Below are 26,106 nucleotides of genomic sequence, written 5' to 3'. Positions count from 1 at the left end.
ATGACTCTATGGGGTAAGAAACATTTCACTAACTTTATTATACAAATCACAAAATTGCAAGACCCTTATCTCGCGGCCCCAGCCACTGATATGCAATACCCACATTCCCAACAAAGCAACGGGGTGGGGCTACAGTGACACAATTCAGCAAAAAATGCGCCATTATCCTGCCCACTTTTTCTCATTGAGCAAGGGAGTCGTGGCGGGGTGGGGGGGGGGGGGGGGGTTGGGGTGGATGACTTGTTTTTCCGCTTCCTGGGAGCCTCCTGACCATTTCATTTCGGGAGAGTGGACAAGAATGGTGACGTGGAGAGAGATAAAGCACCAACCAATCAGCTGCTAATTGCCACGTTACCGGCTGTGTTTGTGTTAGTCCTCTCCACTTGGTCCATTTTGGGCCAGATGCACTAAGCTTCAAAACTGATAAAATGGAGAGTGATAAACCACCAGCCAATCAGCTCCTGTCTGACATGTCATAGACAGTGTTTGAAAAATGTCAGGTAGGAGCTGATTGGCTGGCTGTTTATCACTCTCCATTTTATCACTTTTGAAGCTTAGTGCGTCTGGCCCTTTATCTCACCCCTAAGCTTAGCGACATCACAGAAGGGGTAGTGGACATGTGGAGTAGCCTCCTATCAGAGGTGGCAGAGGCTGAGACAGGAGAGCAATATAACAATGCATGGGATAGGCACACGGACATCCATGTATATTTCCCCTATTATCTCTAGAGCATCTGGTCATGGTATATTACAGCTACAGTGTCTCAGTCTACAGACAAAAGGCGGACATGAACAAAAAGGTCGACATGGGCTTTCATGGTTTTGTGGCGTTGTTGACATAGGTGTACCGCATCCCTTTGCTGCGATTGGCACACTATGGTAATCTAACTCTATGCCCACGTGGACGATAGTCATTTTTTATTGAATTTTGTCAACCTTTTGTCCATGTCGACCTTCTTACTGTTGTCCTGTACCCTGTAATGACTGAAGCCTGTATTTACCAACATGATGTAACTGATACCTTCACCCAATAGCCGCTGCTACTCCCGGTGAGAACCAGGCGGCAGAACCTCAGCTCTGCAGCAATTACTCCGCCACGGATGCTGATTGTAGCATCTACATCAGGTTGCCATGGCTACTGCACACGCCTCCGCTCGGGTTAGATGACTGATTGCTCGGGCATTGAACGCTGACTACTCCCATTTAGACTTTGCACTTAAGGGGGGATGTATCAAGCCCTGGGGAGCGATAAACGTGGACGTTGCTCAGAGCAACCAATCAGCCAATTTATCATAAGAAAACTGGCCGCATCGGACCTGTTTGACACCCGATCTGACCCGATGCGCATTCCCATATGCATCGGATTGGATCCTGTAGCTCTTACGTGCAGCACATATGGTCTGTCAGTATGGACTGTATCAGTGTACATCGCCGGTACATCGCCGGGGCCGATGTACAGATGGGGCCACGTTCAACTGGGATACAGTCATCGGGTCACCAGCAAGTTGTTAGACAGTCATTAGGTCAACACCATTAGGTCGACATGCATTTAGGTCGACATGGGTTAGGTCGACTAGGTCGACAGGGTCATTCGGTCGACAGTCAAAAGGTCGACATGTGGTTTTTCACAGTTTTTTGAGCCGACATGTGCCGACAGGTGGTATTTCATGCTCTACCATCCACTAGGGCGTGGTGGGAGAATAAAATAGTGTGCCCGAATCATGGCGAGTGTAGAGAGCCATGCGAGGGGACGCGGTGAACTTTAACCTATGTCCATGTCGACTGTGTTGACATTCGGGTCAAAAAAACAGTGGAAAACCCCATGTTGACCTTTTGACTGTCGACATAACCCATGTTGACCTAATGACCTTGACGACCTAATGACCCTGTCGAACTAACCCATGTCGACCTAGACTTATGTCGATTTTCCGGCATGTCGACCTAGACATATGTCGACCTAAATGCATGTTGACCTAATGACTGTCTAACAACTTGCTGGTGACCAGCTGAACCACACCCATTCAACTATACGGCTCTCGGAGCGAACAGGGTGCGTGTGAGAAGATTCCACGCCCTATTCACACTAATGCATAGACGCCGAAACCGTGGGTGCTCCGGGGCCCGAGCACCCACGAAAAGTGAGGAGCACTCACGGCACGGCCCACGGCAGTGGGATCCCAGCAGCGGATATGCCATCAGCAGCAGGATCCCTGCGGCTGATGGGATCTAGTAGCGGTATTGACCCCTTGAGTGGTATGCCCGGACCCCGCTGGATCCAGGATCGCCGACGGCGAGCAGAGGGTGAGTCCCGGGGGGGGGGGGGGGTTGTCTGTGGAAAAAATGTCAATCGGGGCCCCTGCACCAATGTACACACGTGCATGTGAGATGCACGTCCCCTACCTTGGCAAACGGTGCTCCATCACAGGTAACTCAGGCGTGCCAGTGCAACAGATGAGCACGGCTGTGTGTGCCAGAACTTATTGGCTGGTACCCGTGAGATTGATTTTTAGCGATTTGATATCGATAGAATAGAATCAACTTTAAAAATGTATTTAAAAAACCCCGTTATTCTTATGCACTTAAGTCAGATCCAATGCCGTAGCTGATTTGCCAGCGCACACGGATATATACATGACAACCGATGAGGTGGTTGCTGGGTATAACCAGCGACCATGGGCTGGGTCAGCGCTGAATCTTATTGGGAAACGGGACTTTGTTTACTTCTTAGCATAACTGGAAAACCCCTGTAATGCCCAATAGCCGGCCTCTAACTGGCCAACGTGAATCAGGGCAGGGTATTCAGTCTGTGATTACTGTAAAGGTCTGAGCTGTTTCCTTTTCCGAGCGTCTGAAATACTCGCTGTTCTCGCTGCCTCTGACCAGGGAACATTGGGCAGCGCAGTGGAAAACAGCACAGAGCAAACAGCCGGAGACCAGAGCAAGGCAGCGCGTCACCTCATCAGCACCTTCACTGCACACTGCGGGGGAAATGTACTGAGATGGGAGTACTACTGTATCTCACATGGGATGTTGCTATGGGCAATGAGTCAGACACTATCTATTATCTTATTGTACGTGCTAGATAATGAAGAAGAAGATTTTGATTAGATCAGATGATGATGAAAGTGCCTCTACACCAGTGATAGGGTGAACTACACATCCCAGCATGCCCTGCTCCAGTTAGCTATTTGGGCATGCTAAAAGTGTAGCAGGGCATACTGGGATGTGTAGTTCAGTAACATCTGGAGGGCCGAAGGTTCCCCCTCCCTGCTCTACATTTGGGCATCCTCCTCACCTGACTGTGTGAACATGTGCTCAAATCCTGACCAAGCAGCACCCACTCCTCATCCACCCTGCCCAGGACGGCCAGATTAGGAGCACACGGGCCAAGTACCGAAAATGTTCAAGGACAGAGCCGTCTCCTCAATTAGGCTCAATAGGCAATGGGGCCCTACGTTTGGAGCAGGTGACAGAAGTAGAAGTGACAATTTGAATTGGGGGCACGGCCAATCGCCATGGAGGGGGCTTGGGGGAGCTGGCCAGCATTCCCAAAATTGAGGGAGTGCTCACTGCCTACATCTTCTCGGGGAGGTAAGGCCCGGATCTGCATCTTTTGGACACATATTTGGGCCTCTGCTGTGGGACAGCTCAGCCATCCTGGGCAACTTGGGGTTACTAATAGGGGAGATGTCCCCATCTTTGAATCAGGCCCACATTTCCACAGGAAGCTCAGGACCCCCACCGCAGCTCCCCCAGTCCTCCTTACAAGCTTCCCATACCACTTGTGGTGTAACTAGAAATGTTGCACCCCCCCCTGCTGAAGAAGATTCTGGGGCCCTCTGCCTCCTATCCATACAGTACATTTATTATATTTTTGTACCTACATGCTCTTTGCCAGGAGTTTCTTGCTTGTTAGTAGGGGGTTACATGCTTGTTGCCAGGGATTTCTTTGCTCTTTGCCAAGGGTTTTTATGCTCAATACCAGGGGTTACATGCTCAATGCCATGGGCTTCTATGCTCATTTCCAGGGGTTACATGCTTGTTGTCAGGGGGTTATGTAACACTCAGGTCTGAGGTTACAGAGATTTACCTTTCAGGAACATCTTCAGTGGCAACTCAGAATTATTCACAGAGAGGCAGGAGTTAAACAGGTGACAGTGAAATAAAGGGGTTTTATTACAATTTCAGCTTCTTCAAGCAATAATAGCAATTGTCACCATTTACTTAGAATACAGGTTCTGAGGTCTGCATTAGTCTGTGTGTCTCATTAAAGAAGCCCTTGGACAGTAAAACAGTCTCTTTGCATTAAGGCTCTGAATCCTTGCTTTTGCAGCCACAATCTCAAGCATATATATACAGTATATAGAGTATTTTCCAGCATTCTCAAGCTACAGAATCAAAGTTGAATAAATGCTGCAGATGCAGCCTTTAGTATCTTGCCTTACTTTCAGTACATTATCCGGATGGCACAGTGTCCACAATGGTAAACCAACAGTCTATGCATGGACTTGTCTTTTGCAGTATTAACACAAACAGCAATAGCTGAAACTTGCAAATGCTGGGTGACAAACACAGGCTAGTCACATGTAAGTTCTGATTCAGCTGCTTTACTGGGAATGTCTTTACTTGCTGGGTCTGTATTACAAACAAATGCCTGTCCATCACTGGTTACTTACTCACAGCAGCCAAGGTGCTCATCTCCTCCCAGCACTACCTTATAGCTTCACAGCAGCCAGGGTGCTCATCTCCTCTCAGCACTACAGTACCTTATAGCTTCAGTCACTGTGGCTATGGAGGGATCACATAAACTCCAGGGTCTCCCAATGTCTTTCTCTGCAGCTTAGCTGGCTATCTTCATGAGAGGTCAGTGCTCTTGCTCCTTGTAACGCTCCAGCAGCTATCACTCTGCAACCATGCTCTCTCCATATGCTGGCTGACTCTGTCCTCTCTTTACTTTCACTTTCTAAAAAAACCTCCTCCCCTCATCCTGTGCATGTGTAGCCAGCTTCCTGAGCCAATCAGTGCACTAGGAAGTGCATGCTATACAGTTAAGTTAACCTCTGCAGTACCCAGAGTGTCCCTGAAATGAGGCAGCAGAATAAATAAAGCACATGGATGTTTTCCATAACAAAACAACAAATATTCATAAACATTCCTGTATATTGCTTCAAAAAACAGTCCCAGTATTTCTTTCTGGGGTGCTACAAACTCCCACACTAAAAGGTTGCATGTCCTCATGCAAAACTGTAAGGTTCAAGGTCCCGAATAAGCAGTCTGTGTCCATATGATCTCTGATTGGCACTTTGTGTCACATTTTCCATTCCCGTGCGCCCCTCTCCACCTACATTGCATTGGTAGTCAAGTGGAGGACCTCTGTGATGTGAATAGCGCCAATACCGTCTGTGATGTGTTACATATCTGCTGCCTTAAACTGCTGCACCATTAGGTCCGGTGACATTTACAGCCTGTTGACCTTTAGCTCCAATGATAACATCAAATTCCACAATTTCTCCATCTCCCAGGCTGCGAAAATATTTTCTAGGGTTATACCTCTGGATGTCTGTATAATGAACAAACACTTGTTTCTTCATGTCGTGTCGATTTATGAAGCCATAGCCATATTGCCTGTTAAACCAAATAACTTTTCCCCTAACTCTTCTTGCAGTGACTTCACTCCCTGGGTATGTAGCTGGTTTGGTAACCACTTTAATTTGATTTTGGATTATAGGATGGATATCCACATCTCTGATCTGCTTTTCTTTGGTGCGCCATTTTGTCTCTCCTCTGCACTTCCCTTCTTGTTGCATGAGGTATCGCAATTGCTGTGACATTTCGGTGATTCCGTGGGTCAGTTCAGCCACTTGCACTTCTATAGTACTTAATGGATCAGGACCTATGGCCGGAGCACCCTGTGCAGCCGCTCCTTTCGGTGTATGCAGATCCAGGATTTCCATCTTTACATTCTCTGGGGCATATTTATTTTCTTGGTACCCCAACATTTCTGGACAAGACAGTTCTTGACTGTTTAATTTCCCTACTATTTTAATGGCAGATTCTTTGAAGGATGAAAAGGAGCTTGTAGATAACTGTAACTGAAGGAGGCGTAAATGCACCTTCACCATCTCACCGTGGGAACCCTCTATAAATTGATTTATCAATACTTCGTCTGTTGGCCGGATTTCTGTTGGGTCAATGGCCTGAAGTGTTCGAAGTGCCTTCTGTAAGGCGAGGGCAAAATCACGCAGTGTTTCTCCTGGCTGCTGCTTTCTTGTGTAAAAGGCCACCTTCAGTTCAGACAATGTTCTTGTATCAAACGTTGTGGCTATTCGTTGTAGGATCAGGTCGACTGTTTTTCTTTGCTCCTCTGGCCATGAAGTCACCTCTTCTAAGGCTGTGCCTTTCAACTGCCCAATTAAGATCTCCACTTGTTGCTGGTCTGATAATGTGCACAGGATAAACATCGACTCCATTTTTCTTTTAAAGTCTGTTAAGGTATTTGCCTCTGAAGCTTCTCCACTATAAACTGGGAGCCATGTGACCCCAAAGTGATAGGGCAGCATTATTGGGATAATGTTGGTCATGGTTGGAATAGTATTTGGAGAATCTCCCGCAGCTTGTTCATTGGATGACATGTTGATATTGTGTTTGTATCCTGTTCGTGACGCCAATTGTAACACTCAGGTCTGAGGTTACAGAGATTTACCTTTCAGGAACATCTTCAGTGGCAACTCAGAATTATTCACAGAGAGGCAGGAGTTAAACAGGTGACAGTGAAATAAAGGGGTTTTATTACAATTTCAGCTTCTTCAAGCAATAATAGCAATTGTCACCATTTACTTAGAATACAGGTTCTGAGGTCTGCATTAGTCTGTGTGTCTCATTAAAGAAGCCCTTGGACAGTAAAACAGTCTCTTTGCATTAAGGCTCTGAATCCTTGCTTTTGCAGCCACAATCTCAAGCATATATATACAGTATATAGAGTATTTTCCAGCATTCTCAAGCTACAGAATCAAAGTTGAATAAATGCTGCAGATGCAGCCTTTAGTATCTTGCCTTACTTTCAGTACATTATCCGGATGGCACAGTGTCCACAATGGTAAACCAACAGTCTATGCATGGACTTGTCTTTTGCAGTATTAACACAAACAGCAATAGCTGAAACTTGCAAATGCTGGGTGATAAACACAGGCTAGTCACATGTAAGTTCTGATTCAGCTGCTTTACTGGGAATGTCTTTACTTGCTGGGTCTGTATTACAAACAAATGCCTGTCCATCACTGGTTACTTACTCACAGCAGCCAAGGTGCTCATCTCCTCCCAGCACTACCTTATAGCTTCACAGCAGCCAGGGTGCTCATCTCCTCTCAGCACTACAGTACCTTATAGCTTCAGTCACTGTGGCTATGGAGGGATCACATAAACTCCAGGGTCTCCCAATGTCTTTCTCTGCAGCTTAGCTGGCTATCTTCATGAGAGGTCAGTGCTCTTGCTCCTTGTAATGCTCCAGCAGCTATCACTCAGCAACCATGCTCTCTCCATATGCTGGCTGACTCTGTCCTCTCTTTACTTTCACTTTCTAAAAAAACCTCCTCCCCTCATCCTGTGCATGTGTAGCCAGCTTCCTGAGCCAATCAGTGCACTAGGAAGTGCATGCTATACAGTTAAGTTAACCTCTGCAGTACCCAGAGTGTCCCTGAAATGAGGCAGCAGAATAAATAAAGCACATGGATGTTTTCCATAACAAAACAACAAATATTCATAAACATTCCTGTATATTGCTTCAAAAAACAGTCCCAGTATTTCTTTCTGGGGTGCTACAGTTACATATTGCCAGGGAGTTACATGCTCATTGCCAGGTGCTTCTATGCTAATTTCCAGGGGTTACATGCTTGTTGTCACGGCGTTACATGTTGCGAGGAGGTAACATGCTCATTGTCAGGGGGTTACATGCCTACAGCACGCCATTACTCCCAGAATTCAGCACTTCTGGGTAGCGCTGTGCTCGCTGCACTATGCTGACAGATGCTAGAGGTCCACTAGGACCTCTACTATCTGTCTCCTCCAAGCAGGAGGCCATTTTTTGGATGGATGTTTTAGAAGATTTCATGAAGACGGCCAGAGCACATGGAATCTACAGAGGCCCTGTGCCCCCCCCCCCGCTGCACCGGCTCCCCCTTTCACCTCTTGGGCTGCCATGCCCTAGGTACGTCACTGCCCACCACCTAAGGGGTAAATAAAACCCAGTAAGTGGAAGCAGCAGAGTTGTACGCTGTATCTAAGTAGTCTTCACGTAATTGGTATTCATCGTGGGGCTTTAAAAGTTGCCGAGAGCCAGGGAACAGCGCCAAAGGAATAATGGCTTTCCTGAGTTGCCTGACAATCCCTTGTTTTCAATAAGGCGTCTTAAGAAACATTTTATGCTGAACATGAAACACGACGCAGAGCACAAATCCCCGAGTGCTGGATCCTGGAATCTCCACGACCAGAGCTGGTGCCAGGGACAGGGCTGATGATTAATGGCCACCTGCAGGTGCTTATTAACAAGTCCAGGGCGAGCCGCGGAGCCTGTCAGAGTGTTGGCCGGTGTCGCAGCGTTATGTAATAGCCACACAAGTTACAGTCTCGGTCTGTTTGTAGGCAGCCTACGGTTACACAACCGGAAACCAGACGTAGGAACCTTAATGCAAGGATACATATATAGGGGGAGACGACGGCTTGATTAATACCCTCTATTTCCTCCGATGGGATCCCCATCTGCTTTACTCCTCGTATAGGCTAAGACCTTCAGATTATCGTACAATACAGGGAGCTCAGCTCCACCGGTTCCTCAATTGTCACTTGTCCAGTTTGCTGGAAAAAAACACCCGTCATCCCGATGATGTCACAGTGTTGTTACTGGCGACCAGGCCGCCTAATTCCCTGACTGCCAGTAAAATGATGCCGACAAGTGAAAAATAATATTGCTTTGGAAATTAACTATTAGCCACGGATTCAGCAGTTTCTGACATGTGAAAATGTTTAATGCATATGAATAAACATTTCGGGCCAGATTTACTAAAGCCAACAGCCATCGGCAGATTTAAACTGCAACAGCAATCAGGGCGTTTGTATGTGGGGGGCCTGGACTGCGCACCCTGTGTAATGAGAGGTTCTGCCTTGCTGAGGCTTGTAGTGCCACACACATAGAGAAAGAAGACTATACATTACTGATAATCATTGTAATACATTTGGCAATAAATAGAGGTGGTCTCCCTGTCCGCTACAGTGTATGTCATAAGCTAGTGAGCAGCGGAAGAGAGGACATCGCTGGACGGACCAGGTGAGTATGTGTGTGAACTTGGTGGAAAAGGGGTGTTATTAAAATGATACTTCTCTGGGTGTCTGACTTTTTACAGGTGAACTACGAGAGCCAGCAGGCTCATTAATGCCCTCCGTGCTGGGGCTTGTAGTTCTCCTGTAAAAAAAAAAGAATGTTTTTTCTCATTTTTACACACATCAGCCTGGCGTTCACCCTGGACGGGTGAAGCCTGGCGGGTCCCCTTTATTCGGGGGTCCCCACTCCCCCGGTGACCAGCCATGGTGCACATGTGACGTCCTGGTTCTAAAAATACAGGGGACTATAAAACTGGGGGTCCCCCATATTTTGGAACCAGCACCAGACTCCATTAGCCAGCTGTGCCATGCCACAACCAGGGTACACTCTTTACGTAAGGTCCCCCGGCTGTGGCATGACGCAGCTGGCTGTTGGAGCCCAGTGCTGGTTGGGGGACCCCCAGTTTTATAGTCCCCTGTATTTTTGAAAACAGGACCGGGCTCAGTGGCAAACGCAGGATTTTCAGAAGGGGGTTTCCAGAGGGGCGGAGCAAAGCACGGAGATGGACAATTAGGTGACCCAGTATATGCCGGGTCAGTTAAAGTATTATAGATAGACCAAATGTATAAATAATAATAATAATAATAATAATAATAAAATATATATATATATATACACACACACACACATACATACACATATATATATATATATATATATATATATATATATATATATATATATAATTTCACTCAAATTGAAATGCAGGCTTTTACTCGCCAGGTGCCTCCCGTATGCTCCGATTAAGACACCGGGGCACTTCACACATAGAGAGTATATATATATATATATATATATATATATATACACAAACATACATACATATATATATACATACAGGGGCGTCAACAGCCGTGTAGACCTCCAGCGATAGGGGTGGAGGAAGCTTTGATGTGCCCCGGGTAGTAGGGGGTATTATATCAACCGCTCAGCATGTAGGGCCTGGATCAGTCATTTCCACTAATTACCCCTTTACTGCACAGATGGTGGGAGATAGGGTGGAAGAAGGGCACATTGGGCTTAATGAAGGGGCCCTGATACATAACTTCCAGGGTGGTAGAGGATGTTTAATATGCAGAGGAGGGGTGTATAGTGGAGTGGGCTTATTATTCATACTTTTCTGGTGGGAGGACAGCTTGCTTGACTGCAGATATCTCCAGTTCCCAGAAATAGATTTCTTAGATTTTAATGGAACTAAAAACTAGAGAATCCCACCTACCAAATGCTATTGGGGACTAGGGGATCAGAGTTCAGGAGGCAGAGCAAATCTGCCAACGAGTATATACAAGAGCAGTAACCAGCTGCTGGAAGGCTGATATCTCTGGTTCTGGGCACAGTAAAGACAAGCTACTCATGCCCCTTAAAGGGGGAGAGTCCCAGCTTTTGGAATATATCCTCAGAAAAACTCTAAGTCAGACAGAACCTGAAATATCTGACTGGGAAGAGCAATTAACAGGCTTGGATGGGGACCACTGCTTTGAAGTCAGATATCTCTGGTTCCCAAGGGCCGATTTTTAAAATTCTTGTACCCATGGAAAGAGGGGACCCTCAGCTTTCAGACTAGGGCCCTTAGACTCCTGGGGGGGTTTCTGGGTACTCAGAAACCCCCCCTGCGTGCGCTACTGGGGCTGGTTTCAGAAATACGGGGGACCCCTACGCTTTTTGTCCCCCGGATTTTTGGAACCAGGTCCGGCCCAATGAGCCATGAGCTGAGTATGCTCAGGGGATGGGACCTCATGCTGTTTTTATTTTTAATTTAACTAAATGACACACACTTCCATGTCTAAGAAATCGCATTACTAAAAACTGCACTTTTTCCATACTAAAAATCACACCAAATTACATGCGAATTGTGACTTTGGGCGTACTAGGAGCGGACTCTCCCTCATAATTGTTGCTTAACTGTGGATATGGACATCTTTTAGAACCAATTGTTTCATATAATTGTTTTAGTTTGTGTGTATGCATACCTCCCAACTGTCCCGCTAAACACGGGAATGTCCAGATTTTTGGGGACAGTCCCGCATCCTTCCCGTGGCCGGCAGTGCCCTCATTTGCATACACCACGCCCCCTTTTTGGACGCGAATGGCCCTATTCTGAGCGTCAGAAAGTTGGGAGGTATGTATATGTATGTCATTTCCAATATTAAATATATATGTACAGGTCATCCAATTCCATTTGTTTTTAACGTTATTCCTTAAAGCGCTGCACCCCCCCCCTCCACCCCCCCCTTTTTTCTTGTATACATAAACATACAGGTGTCACTAACCTGTTATTAAGTAGCTGCTGAGTTACCCACCCTTACTAAGCGCTCCCCCTAGTCCTCTCCCTTCTTAGGGTCAGCACTAGATTTCTCTTTACTCCTCCAAGCAGACTGTTGTGTCTGAGTCATGTTTGGCAATGTGCGGACCTGGTGTTTCCATTGCCCGGGTTCTAGTTACATTTTATGACCCCATAGAGATGGCCCATGCTTCAATACCGGTAATGATACTGGAAAGTGATGTGTATGGATCTGCCCCATAAAGTCTTAAATGTTCCTCAGACAATTGGAGATACAGCAGCAATGGTTACGCCGCTGAGCGGGAATTCTGGGGATCCTGCTGGAACTCTGGGTTTATACAGTATGCTCAGGCACTGGCGTAACTATAAGGCCGCAGCCCCCGCGGTGGCGGGGAGGCGCCGGGGTCTGCGGGCGCTATTTTTTCTCTGCCAGCTCCCCACTGCTTGTGGGTGCAGCGGGGAGCTGGCAGGGGGGTCCGTGCGGCGCAGAGGTACCTGTATTCAGGGAGAGCCTGGAGGTCCCTGTGCCGCTGAGTATGATGTTGCCGCCGCCAGGGTCCCTGCAGTGGAGTGGAAATAACGCGCTATCTCCGCCGGAGATAGCGCGTTATTTCCACTTCACTGCAGGGACCCCGGCAACATCATACTCAGCACCGCAGGCGCAGGGACCTTCAGGCTCTCCCTGAATACAGGTACCTCCGCGCCGCACGGACCCCCCTGCCAGCTCCCCAGGGGGGTCTTTTAACGGGGGGCAGCGGCTAAATTGTCCGGGGGGGGGGGGCGGCGAAATTGTCCCGGTGGGGGGGAGCAAAATTTTTCGTTACGCCACTGTGCTCAGGAAACCATGTACTGTGCAGGAGGATAGGTCACACTTTCACATCACACACTATGCCTGCTGGAACTCTGGGTTTATACAGTATCATACCTCCCAACTTCTGTCCGTATGAAATAGGGACACTCACGCGGCAAAGCTGCGCGAGCGCCCGAAAAGGGGGCGGGCGTATGCAAATGAGGGCGTGGCTTATGCTAATTAGCAGCAACCTCATTTTCATACGAGAATAGACGCTGTGCGCATGCGCACAGCGTCTATTCTACTAGATTGGGGGTCTCCCAACTGCCACCCCCCCCCCGCAGCGGGACAATGCCTGCCGCGGGTGGGACAGAGGGAAAGGACCCGAAAATCGGGACTGTCCCTCTAAAATCGTGACAGTTGGGAGGTATGTACCGTATGCTCAGGTAACCATGTACTGTGCAGTAGGATGGGTCACACTTTCACTTATTTATTTATTTATTAGTAGTTTCTTATATAGCGCACACAGATTCCGCAGCGCTTTAAAGAGAATATTTTGACCATTTACATCAGTCCCTGCCCCAGTGGAGCTTACAATCTATATTCCCTACCACATGTACACGCACACAGACATTCTAGGGTTAATTTTGTTGGGAGCCAAATTAGCCTAGCAGTATATTTTTGGATTGTGGGAGGAAACCGGAGTACCCGGAGGAAACCCACGCAAGTACGGGGAGAATATACAAACTCTGCACAGTTAGGGCCATGGTGGGTAATGAACCCATGACCTCAGTGCTGTGAGGCAGTAATGTAACCATTACACCGTCCGTACTGCCCCGTATATATAACACATGGTGGGGATAGAACCCATGACCTCAGTGCTGTGAGGCAGTAATGCTAACCATTACACTGCCCGTACTGCCCGTTATATAACACATGGTTGGAATAGAACCCATGACCTCAGCACTGTGAGGCAGTAATGTAACCATTACACCATCCGTACTGCCCCATATATATAACACATGGTGGGGATAGAACCCATGACCTCAGTGCTGTGAGGCAGTAATGCTAACCATTACACCATCCGTACTTCCCCGTATATATAACACATGGTGGGAATAGAACCCATGACCTCAGTGCTATGAGGCAGTAATGCTAACCATTACACCATCCGTGCTGCCCCATATATATAACACATGGTGGGGATAGAACCCATGACCTCAGCGCTGTGAGGCAGTAATATAAACATTACACCGTCCGTACTGCCCGGTATATATAACACATGGTGGGAATAGAACCAATGACCTCAGCAATGTGAGGCAGTAATGTAACCATTACACCATCCGTACTGCCCCGTATATATAACACATGGTGGGGATAGAACCCATGACCTCAGCGCTGTGAGGCAGTAATGCTAACCATTACACCATCCATACTGCCCTGTATATATAACACATGGTGGGGATAGAACCCATGACCTCAGTGCTGTGAGGCAGTAATGCTATAACCATTACACCATCCGTACTGCCCGGTATATATAACACATGGTGGGAATAGAACCCATGACCTCAGTGCTGTGAGGCAGTAATGCTAACCATTACACCATCCGTACTGCCCCGTATATATAACACATGGTGGGGATAGAACCCATGACCTCAGCGCTGTGAGGCAGTAATGCTAACCATTACACCATCCGTACTGCCCTGTATATATAACACATGGTGGGGATAGAACCCATGACCTCAGCGCTGTGAGGCAGTAACATAACCATTACACCATCTGTACTGCCCCGTATATGGGATGCGGTCATTTGGTCTACTGCATTATGGTAGAAAGTCATTAGGTCGAATCCATTAGGTCGACATGCTAAAAGGTCGACATGACTCTAGGTCGACATGGGAAAAGGTCGACATGATTCTAGTTCGAAAGGTCATTAGTTCGACAGGTCATTAGTTCGACAAGGTCATTAGTTCGACATTGTCTATGTCGACATTCACAAGGTCGACATGGAGTTTTTCACTGTTTTTTGAGCCAACATGTGCCGACAGGCGGTATTTCATGCCCTACCATCCACTAGGGCGTGGTGGGAGAATAAAATAGTGTGCCGAGCGTAGCGAGGCACCGTGCCCGACGCATAGCGAGCGCAGCGAGCGATGCGAGGGGATGCAGTGCACTTTAAACTGTGTCCATGTCGACTGTGTTGACATTCAGGTAAAAAAACTGTGAAAAACCCCATGTCGACCTTGTGAATGTCGACATAGACAATGTCGAACTAATGACCTTGTCGAACTAATGACCTGTCGAACTAATGACCTTTCGACCTAGAATCATGTCGACCTTTTCCCATGTCGACCTAGAATCATGTCGACCTTTTAGCATGTCGACCTAATGGATTCGACCTAATGACTTTCTACCATAATGCAATAGACCAAATGATCCCAACCCCCGTATATATAACACATGGTGGGGATAGAACCCATGACCTCAGTGCTGTGAGGCAGTAATGCTATAACCATTACACCATCCGTACTTCACACACTACGCCTGCCCGAGCTATAGGCGTAGTCTCCTACCCTCCCGGATCCTGCAGATGTGGGTGTTCCCCCTAGCCTTTATGTTAAACCTCCATTTGCAGTCAGTGCGGGCAACCCGCGCTGCGAGGGGGGGGGGGGCGGAATTCGCTGGGTGGGGTTTGGTGGGCTCACCAAGGATAGAAATATTCACAACAACAAGCATTTCAGCTTTGGGCAGAGTGTGACCCCCTCATTGGTGCATCCTAAGGCAATATGGCTGTATACTTCTGGGAATGACAGTATTCTCTGCACTGTGCTGAATACTCGGTAGCACTCAGGGCCGGCTCTACCATTAGGCAGCTTTAAGCAGCTGCCTAGGGCGCCAGGATCTGGGTTGCGCCATCAAGTCTGCCTATCAAAAAATTCAAGGATATCTATGAGGATCCTTGTTGTACTTAATGCAGGTGGCGTCTGTGGAACTTCTAAGACCTCACCTCCATACTTTCCCTTGAGGCATACTTCCCTACTTAGCTGCCCCCTCTTCCTTGTACTCTGTTGTGGGTGGTAAAGGGGAGGGTTCTGGGGGCCTCCATGGAAAGCAGAGGACTTGGAGGAGGTTGGAAAGTGGTTATTGGTGGCAGCATGGGGAGGGGGGGGGGGGGGGGGGCAGTAGGTTGAAGTTTTGCCTAGGGTGCTGAAAAGCCTTACACCGGCCCTGGTAGCAGTATATAAATTAAATTCAACAGCACAAATATACCATCTATGTATTGCAAGGTAATCTCCCATTTATTTTGGGGTATGTGTCATTGGGTTGACCACCGACGGTTGACAAGGCTTAGGTTGACACCTGAAATTGGTGGACATGGCTAAGGTCGACTCAAGCATTGGGTGGACAATGGGAAGGGTATGAGGACCCAGGGTCCGGGTACGCTAGGAACACCATGAGACCAGCGGCTGATCAGCTGTCAGACTACGCGCTGGTTTTCCAGCCGTGTGTGATATTTACAGTATGTATCACGTCCACCTTCTGGTCAGTACATAAGTGGTTATTATCCTTAAAGACTGATTTTAGGCAGTACCTGTCTATTGCATGCCCCTGTTTTGTCATTTGGCTGCAATGAGTCATATGTACCAAGCTCCAGAGTGCGAAGAGTGGTGAGATGCGCCACTAGCAATGCCATGACTGACGCATTCTGCCCCTTGTCTTACAATGACATCCCAATGGTTCAGGATCAGTGACCTTATAACCAGAACAGAATCTGTATACTAGGCTCTGTATCTGTGTGCTATAAAAAGAAGCAGATTTATTTTGTCTTTCAGACGAGGAACTTATACAAGACGAGGATGACATGCCCTCCTCCAGATACAGGCAAAATGGTAAGAAGGCATCTCTAGCTGTGCCCAGTGCATGGGTACCACATGCCGTACCACCATTCCTCTGGGTATAAAGTATTTATCTGCTTTCCAATAGCCCCCGCTATGCAATCAGTCGCTACCACATGCTGTACCGCCATTCCTCTGGATATAACGTATTTATCTGCTTCCCAATAGCTCCCTATAAATAATCAGACGCTGCGACATGCCGTACCGCCATTCCTCTGGGTATAAAGTATTTATCTGCTTCCTACTAGCTCCAGATATATAATCAGACACTTCCACACGCTGTACCGACATTCCTCTTGGTATAAAGTATTTATCTGCTTCCCAATAGCTCCCACTATGTAATCAGACACTACCACATGCCATACCACCATTCCTCTGGATATAAATTATTTATCTGCTTCCTACTAGCTCCCCCTATATAATAATCAGACGCTGTCACATGCTGTACCGCCATTCCTCTTGGTATAAAGTATTTATCTGCTTCCCAATAGCTCCCACTATGTAATCAGACACTACCACATGCCATACCACCATTCCTCTGGATATAAATTATTTATCTGCTTCCTACTAGCTCCCCCTATATAATAATCAGACGCTGTCACATGCTGTACCGCCATTCCTCTGGGTATAAAGTATTTATCTGCTGCCCAATAGCTCCTGATATATACTCAGATGCTGCCACATGCCGCACCGCCATTCCTCTGGGTATAAAGTATTTATCTGCTTCCCAGTAGCTCGAACTATATTATCAGATGCTACCACACGCCATACCGCCATTCCCATGGGTATAAAGTATTTTTCTGCTTCCCAATAGCTCCTGATATATAATCAGACGCTGCCACATGCCGTACCACCATTCCTCTGGGTATAAAGTAATTATCTGCTTCCTACTAGCTCCAGCTATATTATCAGATGCTGCCACAGGCCATACCACCATTCCTCTGGATATAAAGTATTTATCTGCTTCCCAGTAGCTCCCGCTATATAATCAGATGCTGCCACACGCTGCACCGCCATTCCTCTGGGTATAAAGTATTTATCTACTTTCCAGTAACTCCCGCTATATAATCAGATGCTGCCACACGCCATACCACCATTCATCTGGATATAAAGTATTCATCTGCTTCCTACTAGCTCCCACTATATAATCAGACGCTGACACACGCCGTACCACCATTCCTCTAAAAGTATTTATAAAGAATTTATCTGCCTCCCAATAGCTCCTGCTATATAATCAGACGCTGCCACATGCCGTACCGCCATTCCTCTGGGTATAAAGCGCTGCCCTTGACAATGATTGGTCTTCTGGGTTTAGGACCTAGAGTCCGAGCTGCACATCGAAAGCAGAAATTATGTCATTACTTAGATACCAGAGACGGATCATAGTAATAGGGACTACTGTATGAACTCAATAACTGTGTTTATTCATTTAAGTGGTGATACTGTATTTTAAAGTTCAAATCCCTGGTTGTGCACAAATATGTGCAGACCGCGGGAGCGAGCAGCTTCGGTGACCTGTTCCCTCCAGGAGGGGCAAAAAGGGGGCGGGCAGGGTAGCAGCAGCAGGAGGGGAACGCCCATAAAAATGCTGGGCGTTCCCCTGCACATGCAGGCGTGGTGATGTTAAGGTCACATGATGTCAGCACCCGCCCCCTTTTCGGGGATCTGCGGCCGGAATAAAAGTCTGTTTGGACTGAATTATTACCGAAGGGGAGAGAAATCATTCAAATTATTTTTCTCCCGTTTGGCTGTGTGAGATGGGATGGGTTAGAGAACACACCCCCTCACATGCTAGCAACGGGATTTGGGTACCGGGTGGGGGGCCTGACATTTGGCCGGAAGGAGGGTGGCGTTTAGCTGTTCACTAGTCTGAGAACATATGCGACCTAGCGAACAGGTGTGAATCAGGCCCATCAAAATCAGTCGCATCTCCAGCACCTAGAGCAGGGGATATAGCGACGTCTGCTGCTCTGGTGGACGGAGAGATGGGGCGGCCAGTGCCATCGTATGGAAGAGAATGACTGGGAATATGTATAGTCGCATCGGCGCTCAGAATCATTTACACGACATCGTTTTATAAAACTGATACAAATATTGTACTCAGCGGTTTCCTATCCCGACAGCTCATCCCGTAATCACCCCAATATTCACCTACCGGCTGAGCGTAAACTGTAATATACACTTATAGCATTAGCAGGAAAGGGGTGCTCAGTGTGCCCCGGGATTTCTAGGTTGTCACAGGTATTTATCCTTTTATTCTGATCTGTTCTTTCAGGTAGGGCCAGGACTACCTGCACCCGCTGTCAGAAGAACCTCTCCCTCCAGAACTCAGTGAAAGTTCTCTACATCTTCGTTGTGATTCTGATCATCGTTGTTATAGTATTGGCCTCATTGGGTGAGTCGGGGACCTACGCGGGAAAAGATATTTGGTTTTGTGTAACATTGTATAAATTATAACAGGTTGGCTCTATTGCTGGGTGTGGTATAGGGTTCCGACAGTCGGGATCCCGACTGGCCGAACTCAGACAGCATGGTGAGCACAACAAAGCCCCTTGCGGGCTCGCTGCACTCGCCACGCTGCGGGCACGGTGGCTCGATACGCTCGCCACTTATTCTTTTCTCCCTCTATGGGGGTCGTGGGCCCCCACGAGGGAGAATAGCCGGTGGCCGTCGGGAACCCGTCTGTCTGTGTTTTAACAGTCGGGATCACGACGTCGGGTAAATGACTGTGGGTATCCCGACTGTCGGGACCCCGTCCGCCACCCCTATTGCATTGATAATTTCAGTATAAACCCCTTGCATAACCCCCCTACATACACAGACACGCACACACTAGGGTTACCCCCTCATCCCTTTAATTCCAGACACATATTAATTACACAGGTCTTGTGGCAGATTAAAACCAGGTGAAATGGAGTCTTAAAGTCAGTCAGCAACAGAACCTGTGTAATTAATATGTGTCCGGAATTAAAGGGATGAGGTGGTCACCCTAACACGCACACACACACACACACACACACACACACAGACAGACACTCTTTGTAGTTCGATATTATATTAATATCATACCACCCAACGTCCTATAGATTGTAAGCCTGTGAGCAGGGCCCTCCTACATTTTGACTCTCTGTAAATACCCGGTTTTTGTATCACTGTCTCCTATTGTAAAACGCAATGGAATATGCTGCGCTATATAAGAAATGTAATAAATAAATAAACTATTCTGAGACGCACAAGACAGGCCCCCCATGCGTGGTGCAGGCGTGCAGCCAAAATCAGAGGGCATGGCTTAGCAAACCAGGGGGCTCCCGCGAGGCCAGGCTCCCATTTTCGCAGTTGTGGGGGCCTGGCCAGCGGCTCTGTCTCCAGGAGTAAATGATGTGCGCACGCTAGCAGTGTCGGGCAGAGGGGGGCGCCCAACTGCCCCCACCATGGGACACTGCCAGACCCGGATGCCCACTGTACGGTACAGGGTTATTATGTGCCCAGATGCCCACTGTGCGGTACAGGGTTATTACGTGCCCAGATGCCAACTGTGCGGTACAGGGTTATTATGTGCCCAGATGCCCACTGTGCGGTACAGGGTTATTATGTGCCCAGATGCCCACGGTGCTGTACAGGGTTATTATATGCCCAGTTGCCCACTGTGCGGTACAGGGTTATTACGTGCCCAGATGCCCACGGTGCTGTACAGGGTTATTACGTGCCCAGTTGGTCACTGTGCGGTACAGGGTTATTACGTGCCCAGTTGCCCATTGAGCGGTACAGGGTTATTACGTGCCCAGATGTTGGATAGAGATATGTTATGCTGCAATCAGACATTAAGAAATGTTATTTGTTTGCAGTAATGATGCTGAGCGGAACGCCGCTGCACAGAAGGGATTTATCTCTATGTGATTTACTGGAGGAAATACCCAACATTTCAGCATAACATAAACAGTGGGAGTGTGTGACCTTCCCCGCTACCCCGTCATCTGCCAAACTATTCACCATAACACAATGTGCTCGGCCCAGCCCGGGGAGTTCTATAATGACAGATGAAGGACATCTCCGCTGGTCACGTGTGCGCTGTCTTATGCAAGAGCAAGCAGCCTGCGCTGTGCACTGGAGGGGGATTCTCCTGTCCTATACTACCAATGCTTCCTGAGATATGAGGAAACTTTCATCCAGGTGTATACATTTCATAGTTGTCTAGTAGTAGTAGTAGTAGTACATTTATTTATAAGGCGCCGCAAAGTGTCCGCCGCGCTGTACATAGCAAACAAAAAACAAATTACAAGGTAACGTACAGGGTGTGTTGATAAAATACAGTATAAATAGGGGTATAGCTGGTAGAACTAAATCAGCATCAGTTCTGAAGTAGGTGTCAAAATTGTCGAGGAGACTGAAGATGAAGTAGAGGAAGGGAAGAACAGGGCAGGAGCACAGGTGAGGTAAAGAGGTAGGGTGAGTACGTGAGGCAGGAGGACCCTACTCATAAGAGTTAACATACTCAAAATAGGTGGGTGGACGAACGAAAAACAACAGGATAAGTAGGAACGGAGGGGAACGGAGGCAGGATAGGAGGATCAAAAGAGGTTAGGAGGAGGGATAGGCTAGTCGGAAGAAGTGGGTTTTGAGGGAGCGTTTGAAGGAGGTAAGGGAATCAGAAAGCCTGATGGGTGGCCAGCGGTGTAGCTAGGTGCCACAGTGCCTGGAGCAAGGGCATACCCTTGCTCCAGGCACTGTACCCGCCACCCTATTACATTATTATATATCAATGGCCAACACAGGATTTTCGTTAGGGGGTTTCCACACACACACACACACACACACACACATATATATACATACATACACACACACACATATATACATATACACACACACACACACACATGATTTGACTGTGGAGGTGGATTACACACCGGGCTATTACGCTTATTTTACATGCATGAACACAGCATATACACGCGCACACATAGCATGCATACATACATATAGCATACCTGCACACATACATATTTACACACATACAAAGCATACACACAGTACACACAGCATACATGCACACACCCCACCTCAATAACACAAAGCAAAGACATCCCCTCTCTGCCCCTGCACATCCACATGCTGCTCACCTCACAAAACTACACTACATAGGCAGTGTGCCACTGTCCTCCTCCCTCCGGTCCACAGAGCAACCTTTCATCCGGATGTGTAACCAGGGAGCAGCGTGGTTACATCCTGCCTCCGGCTCCTGCAGCCCCGGCACAGCAGGCCACTGACTGTGCTGCACCGCGTCCCTGCGAACCCCATGGCGCCGGCTCCCAGCTTCACACAGGCTCACACACACCCTCTCTCCCCTGCACTTGCCAGCCGCTGCCGCCATCAACATCCTGCTGCTGCTGCTTCCGCTACAGTGAGTGAGCGGGCGGGCGAGCGAGCGTGAGGGCAGTATACAGCAGGGCAGGGCAGCAATGCCGTTTGCGGTGCGTGGCTCCGGCGCCCTGTCAACTTATTGCGCCCGGAGCTCACGCTCCGCCGGCTCCGCCCTAGCTACGCCTCTGTGGGTGGCGGGAGGTTGTTCCAGTGCAGGGGGGCAGCGCGAGAGAAGTCTTGGACACGGGAGTGGGAGGAGGTGATTAGGTGAGAGGTCAGTCGGCGGTCAGCGATGGAGCGAAGAGGACGGGAGGGAGTGTGGATAGAGATCAGTGAAGAGAGGTAAGGAGCGGTGGAGGAGGAAATAGCCTTGTAGGTGGTGGTGAGGAGTTTAAAGAGAACTCGGAAAGGAATGGGGAGCCAGTGAAGAGATAGACAGAGGGGGGAGGCGGAGGTCTACCCTCCAAAATCCTGCAGGAGGCTCCAATTTCAGATATATATTTCCTGCTTCCCTGCATTGACCTTCAAAACTCTCAAATTCTTCAGATTCTGCCAAGGGTGCCACTAAGGGGATTAATTACAAGGCCAGTGGTTTGCTGTAATCACAGTGATTTGCTGTAATTGGTCTGGAGTCCCTGCTTAGGACTCTCATGATCCCTTCTTATGGGAACCCCTGATAGAAGAAACAGCAGCACATGATCACACAGGGTTTTCTTATCTGTGCTGATGTGCACTGACCCATAGCATGCTGCTCTTGATTGGCTATGCGCAGGTTTTGAGAGAGCATGAAAAAAAGGGGTCCCGGACAATGTCCATTAAATGAAAGCCTACAAAACATTCACAGCTGCACACAAATGTGATTGTAAAAGTGACCAGTGTATAATGTCATCCTGAAATTCGGAGTAATGAATGAAGCATGAATTTTCCCTCCCTCCTGTTACTTGTAGTGTTCCGGAGAGTGGATTCCCTTCACGAAGACTTCAGCACGGCTAAGTCCAGTTACGAGAAGAAGATCGTGTCGGTGCAAGTGAATCTTCAAGAGCTCGGTAAATATATTGATCGTCCCTCTATCTTTTGGGATCACTTCTGTGTTTTCTAAGCCATAAGAGGAGCCGCTCGAGTTTCATGTTGTGTTGGTTCTAATACATCATCGTGTTTTGGTTTTGGCAAAACCACCCTCAAATGATTTGGTTCCGCTTCAGATTTCAGTTTGGTTTAAAACCGATTAAATTTGATGCAAACTGCTAAAATTACATAATTCTTTGCAACTTAAAATCTGATTCTGAACTGCTGGAAGATCAGAAGCGGGACTCAATTTGAAGTGGATCTCTTCAGGAGTTCCCGGGAATGGGTTTTGGGTCGGTTTGGATCCCCGAAAATTTGGGTGGATTTGGATTTCTGGAGAACCAAACCCAACATCTCTAGTTTGCAATTCGGGAATTACTGCATTTACCTTAGGTACAGCGTATTCAATCTAGTGACACTCTGTGATACTGACCCTAGTGGTCTATGTACTAAGCCTTTTAGAGAGATAAAGTGAAGAGAGATAAAGGCCTGATGTATCAAGCTCCAAAAAGTGATAAAGTGGCAAACAACCAGCCAATCAGCTCCTAACTGTCATTTCCCCAAAAAAACATACTGTAACATGGCCCTTAGGAGCTGATTGTATAGTACTTTGGGCCAGGAGCACTAAGCTTCAAAAAGTGATAAAGTGGAGAATGGCAAATAATCAGCCAATCAGCTCCTAACATTTTTTTTAAAGCCAATATGTAACATGACAGTTGGGAGCAGATTGGCTGGTTGTTTATAACTCTCCATTTTATCACTTTTTGAAGCTTGATACATCTGGCCCAAAGTACTATCCAATCAGCTCCTAAGGGCCATGTTACAGGCTGTTTTTGAAAAATGACAGTTAGGAGCTGATTGGCTGCTTGTTTATCACTCTCCACTTTTTCACTTTTCAAGCTTAGTACATCTGGCCCTTTGCCTTAAATCCTCCACATCTGGAGTGTTATTACATCCGCGTGCCACATGCTGCGTAAGCATTATCTTGCACAAACATCGTGCTTCCATCCAGTTCATCAGAGGACTGCGGGCCGGACATTACGGCTGCAGACCTGTGTACGTCTATTCCCAGAACAGATCAGCTGTGTGTTGTTTTCCAATGAAGGGTAATTTATGAGGATTTGAACCAAAATGTGTTTTCTGCCTTCTAACTGCCGAAAGGACCCCGTCCTTAAAGCCCCCAGCGACCACTGGTTCAGACATGAAACAGATCCCCCCTACACTGAAGTGTTTACGAACGCTGAAACAACCCGCAGAAAAGCAAGTTTGGGTTTCCGCATCGGCTGAGAACTCTTGTAGTTTACACACCAGCTCCCCCCCAAAATAACATCTGTCCAGACTGAGGGCCGTCTGTTCTGCCGCTACCGAGAGTTCAGCCTACAAACCTCCACATCCTGTTTGAACTTAAAGTTATTTTTGATCTGATTAAATGTCTGCAGACCGCTCGGACCAGTCGGGAGGGCCGGCTGTACTGGTACTTAGTACTAGGCAGCTGGAGATAATGATGCTGATTATCCAATTAAACAGATTTAATGTGTTCTCTGAACACAATGATTTTGTTAGTTTCAATAAACATCTGCAATGCAATAAGTGAGGTGGAAGGGTTTGTGCGGGATGTTTTCCCAGCAGGTTTTACGCTGAGAATCATTTCATACGGAAGAATGCGCTTAATTCAGACCTGATCGCACGGCACCGAATTCACAGCGTGAGCGATTATCGATATGTGCGTGTGTACAGAACATAGTGCTCATGCGCCAGGTCGTCCTGCGCTAAAATGCTGCTACTATTCTCATCGCTGGCCGTACATAAGGTGATTGGCAGGAAGCCGGCGTTTGGGGGTGGTAACCAGTCGATTTTTTGGGAGTGCCAGGGAAACCGCAGGGGTGCCCAGGCATTTTAGGGGAAGTTTAGGGGCTCACCTGTCCTGTTCTGCTATACGGCGGCTCAGCTGTCAATCAGTGCAGAGGGGAGCAGGGAGCCAATGAGAGGTGTCTGTCGGAGCGGCTCTGATTTCTAATAGTATTTATAGCATCAGCCTGTAGCTCAGTCACTGGATGGACGTGCAGGCTGCAGGGGAACTCCCGGCAGCGTAGCCCCTGAGCCTTTCAGTATGTGGGGACCCTTCATTTGTGGGGGCCCTGGGACAGCTGAGCCACCCCTATCGACCTACCTTAATCCAGCCCTGACCCTAACCTCCGATAAAAACCTAACCACCCCTCCCCGCAACCTACCCCTAACCTCCCCCCTGCAGCCTAACCCTAATCCCGGCCTCTCCCTAACCACCCCACATACTTATGTTCATCACCCTGGCAGTTGTGATTCTGGCACTGACATCCTCATTGATATCGGGATTCCTGCACTGCTCAGCATTGGTAATATGCCTGCAGGAATCCCCACCACCAGGATTCTGACACTGACATCCTCATTGTCATCGGGATTCCGGCACTGCTCAGCATTGGTAATATGCCTGCAGGAATCCCTACCACCACGATTCTGGCACTGACATCCTCATTGATATCAGGATTCCTGCACTGCTCAGCATTGGTAATATGCATGCAGGAATCCCTACCACCAGGATTCCGGCACTGACATCCTCATTGATATCGGGATTCCGGCACTGCTCAGCATTGGTAATATGCATGCAGGAATCCCCACCACCAGGATTCTGAACGAGCATTTATGCCAATAACAATGGACATAGACTGAGGCATACATATTTAATAGGGATGCGGTCATTTGGTCTACAGCATGATGGTCGACAGTCATTAGGTCGAAACCATTAGGTCGACATGGGAAAAGGTCGACATGGGAAAAGGTAGACATGGGAAAAGGTCAAAAGGTCATTAGTTCGACAGGTCATAAGTTCGGCAATGTCTAGGTCGACAGTCAAAAGGTTGACATGGCGTTTTTCACTGTCTTTTGAGCTGACATGTGCCGACAGGAGGTATTTCATGCCCTACCATCCACTAGGGCGTGGTGGTAGAATAAAATAGTGTGCCAAGCGTAGAGCGGCACCGTGCCCGACGCATTGCGAGAAGATGCGGTGCACTTCAAACTGTGTCCATTTCAACAGTGAAAAATCCCATGTCGACCTTTTGACTGTCGACCTAGACATTGTCGAGCTAATGACCTGTCGAACTAACGACCTGTCGAACTAACGACCTTTCGACCTAGAACCATGTCGACATTTTCCCATGTCGACCTGGACCCGTGTCGACCTGGACCCATGTCGACCTAATGACTGTCGACCATCATGCTGTAGACCGGATGATGCGATTCTGCTGGTTCTGCACCAAACGTTGGGCCATCTTGAAAAGAGGGACTCCTATGTTAGAATTTTA

General features: G+C 47.8%; 1 protein-coding gene across 3 annotated transcripts in view; it reads left to right on the top strand.

The window, feature by feature from the left end:
- SCARA3 (scavenger receptor class A member 3) overlaps nt 1-26,106 on the top strand; it is a 47,714-nt gene that overhangs the window by 2,828 nt on the left and 18,780 nt on the right. For 2 of the 3 annotated variants that reach the window (XR_014471867.1, XM_083178852.1), the window contains exons 2-4: nt 16,259-16,333; nt 18,615-18,734; nt 22,648-22,746. Coding sequence is in view for 2 of the 3 variants with exons in the window: in XM_083178852.1 (XP_083034978.1) it covers nt 16,259-16,333; nt 18,615-18,734; nt 22,648-22,746 (294 nt within the window). In the remaining variant the exon portion in view is untranslated. The remainder of the gene's footprint in view (nt 1-16,258; nt 16,334-18,614; nt 18,735-22,647; nt 22,747-26,106) is intronic. The other variant, XM_083178853.1, reaches the window with a different exon arrangement.

Source organism: Crinia signifera, chromosome 3, assembly GCF_055691185.1.
Source record: "Crinia signifera chromosome 3, ASM5569118v1, whole genome shotgun sequence".
NCBI classification, from domain to species: domain Eukaryota; kingdom Metazoa; phylum Chordata; class Amphibia; order Anura; family Myobatrachidae; genus Crinia; species Crinia signifera.
The sequence above is the reverse complement of the archived record's forward strand: the minus strand, read 5'-3'. Positions and strand labels throughout refer to the sequence as shown.